At 38.7% G+C, this 4,641-nt stretch overlaps 1 protein-coding gene across 1 annotated transcript; it reads left to right on the top strand.

Annotated features, from left to right (window-relative positions):
• Nucleotides 1-6: 6 nt before the first annotated feature.
• LOC116379126 (mediator of RNA polymerase II transcription subunit 27) lies at nucleotides 7-1,714 on the top strand. The gene is made up of 4 exons (XM_031841054.1): nucleotides 7-187; nucleotides 274-315; nucleotides 389-466; nucleotides 737-1,714. The coding sequence occupies exons 1-4, from the start codon at nucleotides 116-118 to the stop codon at nucleotides 869-871; spliced, it is 327 nt and encodes a 108-aa protein (XP_031696914.1). The 5' UTR covers nucleotides 7-115; the 3' UTR covers nucleotides 872-1,714.
• Nucleotides 1,715-4,641: the final 2,927 nt, after the last annotated feature.

The raw sequence follows: 4,641 nt of genomic DNA, 5'->3' as shown, positions 1-4,641 counted from the left end.
AGACCAGGTTAGCGGGTGTGTTTCAGACCAGGTTAGCGGGTGTGTTTAGACCAGGTTAACGGGTGTGTCTCCCTCTCAGGTGACCCTGGGGAAGGTGTTGAAGGCGATCGTTGTCATGCGTTCCCTGTTCATTGATAGAACCGTCGTACGAGGATTTAACGAAAATGTTTACAATGAGGATGGAAAGGTGGGACAAGGTCAAAGGTCAAATTTACCAGAGAGGTAACCCTTGATACCAGTGTATCTCCATATTCACTTGTCTGTCTTCCTTAGCTGGACATCTGGACAAAGTCTCAGTACCAGGTGTTCCAAAAGGTAAGATTCCCCCATTCTCACCTGAATTCCTGAACTGAGTGTGCAGCGCTCTGACTGGTTGTGTTGTTGCTAGGTAACTGACCACGCCTCCACCGCCCTGCTACACTACCAGCTGCCTCAGATGCCCGACGTGGTGGTCAGGTCCTTTATGGTGAGACACCTGTCTGTCTGTCTGTGGTCAGGTCCTTTATGGTGAGACACCTGTCTGTGGTCAGGTCCTTTATGGTGAGACACCTACCTGTCTCTGTCTGTGGCCAGGTCCTTTATGGTGAGACACCTACCTGTCTGTCTGTCTGTGGTCGGGTCCTTTATGGTGAGACATCTACCTCAGATGCCCGACGTGGTGGTCAGGTCCTTTATGGTGACCTGTAGACCTGGTTGCGGAGCTACATTAAACTCTACCTGTCTTGTCTCTCTGTAGACCTGGTTGCGGAGCTACATTAAACTCTTCCAGTCTTCCTGTCAGCGCTGTGGTCGTTTCCTGCAGGACGGACTTCCTCCAACATGGAGGGACTTTAGGACCCTGGAGGCATTTCACGACACCTGTCGCATGTGAAGAATCACTTCCTGTTTATTTGTTTACGGACTAAATTCTTTTTGTACAAACAAGTTTGAATAAAGTTGGATTATAATGTTTTTACAGTTGTGTATTTTTCATATTTTCAAGTATGATCTTAAAGTTAATTCAAACTTTCACTTATTATTAATACCTTGTTATACATACTGACTGAACTCAAATGGATCATTTATTTTTTATAACCATAAAAAACACGATTTTATTAAGATGCTGCTGAATTGCAGCTGAATTCTTTTTTCTATTTCATACAATATTCAATATAAATGTACACAGTAAAATCGACAGTGTCAATGAAACACTTAAAGAGTCAATTTTAACTGATTCAGTGAACATATGGTGCCCATCTACAGAGTGTTAAAGCTACACTGGACATAGTGTTACATTTTTAGAGTCAATTTAACTCTGGTTAGAGTTAATATTTTACACTACACTACACTGAGAAGTGTTACTCAAATTTGACACTATGATGTAAATAGCACTCGTAGTGTTATTTAAATTTGACACTTGGTCTTTTTGAGTGTTAATCAAAATTAACTCTAAGTTACTCTTCATGAGTGTTGGACCTACTTGACACCAAGTGTTTAAGAAATTACTCTAAATACAGTGTTGATGTTTAACTGACTCCTGCAGTGTTAAAACATATTTACTCTCTTAGTGTAATTCTTACCCAACACCTTATTTTCAATTTACTCCTTTTTAACTCTTCAACAGAACACTTTTAAGAGTTTTGCATTTTCTACTTTACCATGTCAGCTGACACTTCAAACAATAAAACAAAAAATGTTTGCAGGGGAAAAAACAAACACCATTATATCCATATCTTAATAACAATTTATTAAAAATAAAAACATTTAGTTTGCATACAATTTTTCATTATCAGTTTAGAGATGCAAGTGTAACTCCCATTTGTGCTACATTGTACAACAATTAAACCTCACTTTAAGTTTCAAAGATGGAAAAAAGACATTGTTCTTAAAAGACATGGTATATTTAGAATAGTACAATCTTAACAATGTCTGTAAACACTGAAAACTGTGTGTTTACAGTACATTTAGAGGATACACACATCCGAGTACAATTCATGTCCGTTTCACCTTAGAATAAACTTCGCTATCATCTGCAATCTACCAAGCAATTCAAACTAAGATCTGATTGGCCACTGAAAGAGTTGGGATGTTATTTTGGCTTTAAATATTCTGATTATCTGCTGCCTTCAGACAATTGTACTGCTGCTGGGAAAACTGAGAAAAACTAAATTCATAGGGTTGTCGTTAGGGCCCGAGCAACCGACGTCGGGCCAGCGAAGGCCCTATTGAAACTTTAAGGGGTATTAGTAGGGCCCGAGCTACCGACAACGTCGGGCCGCGAAGGCCCTATTGATATTGTACCCGTTTGGGTAAACGTACGCATGGTTGGAGGACTTGCCATGCATGAAAACTCACCAAAATTTTGGGGACTTGTCAGGCCTGGTGAATATAGCCATCTGAAAAAGAATGCATCTTTCTGTGTTAAGAAATGGCTCTCTAGCGCCCCCTACAAGTCAGACCGGCGACGCCCCTCGGCCAGTATGTCCGATTGACATGAAATTTGACACATGTCCACTTGAGCTAGAGCTAGAAAAAAGCCAATCAGACCCCTAAGCTCCGCCTACTTAGATTTTCCGCCATATTGAATTTAGTGTAAAACACATTTCTGTGAACTCCTCCTACATGCTTTAGCCCATTGCTACCAAATTTGCTGTGGTTCATTACTGGATCTACGTCATCAAAAGTTATCAAAAGCTTTTTGATATCTCTTTTCGTTTACAAGATATGTACCAATAAACTTCTTAGGGGCGTGGCTTAATATCAATACATATAACTTCTCAACCGTTTGTCCTAAAATTTCCAGATTTTCAGCATATGTGCACATTGCATCCTCTAACATACCCTGAGATTTATTTTGCATTCAACAACTAGGGGGCGCTACAGTAAACCCTCGAAGTTATGCTTTTTGTCACTTTTTGCAGATTTCAGCCTTCGCACTTTAACGAACTCCTACAGATTTTAAGCGATGAACTTCTACTTTGGTCAGGATGCTCTTAAGACCTTTGTGATTAAAAGTTATCAAAATCGAGAGTTTTCATCAAAGAACCTTGACGTGGCGTGGCGGCCATTTTGCCTCATTGTTTATGAAAAAATAAGTTCTTATAAATTGTTATAACTCCAAGGTACATTATCCAATCTGCACAAAACTTATTTTGCATGATGCTACTTCAAGCCTAAACATACTGCAATTGAAAAAAATTAAATAATTCATAGCGCCGCATACTGGCTAAAGGAAATGTCATATTTTATACTTTTAATTATTCCTCCTAGCCAGGTGACCTGATGAGTCTAAAATTTGGTAAGGATAGCCTTAAGACATTGATGATGCATCATCATGAATTTTTTGAGTTTTCGTTGAACGCTGTTGCCGTGGCGATGCATCGTTCGCCATGAAAAAGGAAGCTGATGGTTTACTGACTTCGGATGCTCAAAAACTCATGCAACTTTGTACATGTGTCATAGGTCATAGGAAGACAGTGTATATAGGTTTTTGGCTTGGTCGTTTTAAATTGCCTCTATAGCGCCCCCTACAATATTTCAAAAGAGCAGCCCCAGCGCTACGTTTCAGCTACATGTATGAAAGTTGGTAGGCAGATGTATCCTATAGAGACTTACAAATAAGTCTCTTGGGACCATGCTCTAAACCTTACCGGAAGTCGAACATTTAGATTTTTGTGTCATTTTTCAATAGATTTTGGCCTATTTCTAGTCGCTATACTTTAACGAACTCCTCCTAGGGACTTCATCAGATCAACTTTAAATTTTGTTGGATTGAAATTGAAATTCTTCATATTGAACAGCCACATCCAATTTAACAGACACAGTTCTGAGTTAAGTACAGTCCTAAAAAACAATATATATATATATATATATATTTCACACAAGCGTAGAAGAACAGATGTGCTTGAAGAAAAGATATCTAAATTACCTCAGAGTTTCAGTCACCTTATGTCCGGTTGTGTTCCTTGACAATATGGTCTCCACCAGGTTTCTTGGCCAACGCAGATTTTTCCAACTGTGAAAAGACGATTTTTATTTTAATCACGTGATGGTATCTGTAAAAACAGCAAAAGTGAAATCACATTATGACCTACAACACAATTCATTCTGAGACAACACTGAAGTTAAATTTAACACTAACTAGCTTTTGTCAAACACACATTAAAAATGACTGAATATAAATGTAGACAGCAATATAACACTCACGTTACTTTGAAAAGTGCTTATTCAGTTTAACAGACAAAAAATAAACTATTAAATTAAACTAATTGGCTTTAAAGTGAATCCTTGTAGGAGGGCCCATGCACTCAAAGGGAAGGTTTGTCCCAGATAATATCACAACTCCCCACACATGCAGTATTTGCTATTTTACTGTCATCTATGGACATTGAAAACAATACAACACTGTCAGTCCTCCACATTGACCTCTCTTGCCCACATTGTGGAGTTTGATGTTAGCTAGGTAGCCTAGGTAACTTAATGTAGGAGCACATTTGAGCTAACGTTAGCTTTCAACTCGGTCAGGTTAGCCCTCTGCTATTCGGTATTTCAAGACACAAAAACAACTGGAGTGTATGTTGAACAACAATATTAAGTTATTCGAATTATTATTTTCTGCTGAAATGCCAAAATTTGGTTTCATACGTGGTTTAGAGAAACTTA

Source organism: Anarrhichthys ocellatus, unplaced genomic scaffold, assembly GCF_004355925.1.
Source record: "Anarrhichthys ocellatus isolate YVR2014 unplaced genomic scaffold, GSC_Weel_1.0 scaffold3751, whole genome shotgun sequence".
In the NCBI taxonomy this organism is placed as follows: domain Eukaryota; kingdom Metazoa; phylum Chordata; class Actinopteri; order Perciformes; family Anarhichadidae; genus Anarrhichthys; species Anarrhichthys ocellatus.
Note: the sequence above shows the minus strand (reverse complement) of the source record. Positions and strands in the feature narration are given on the sequence as shown.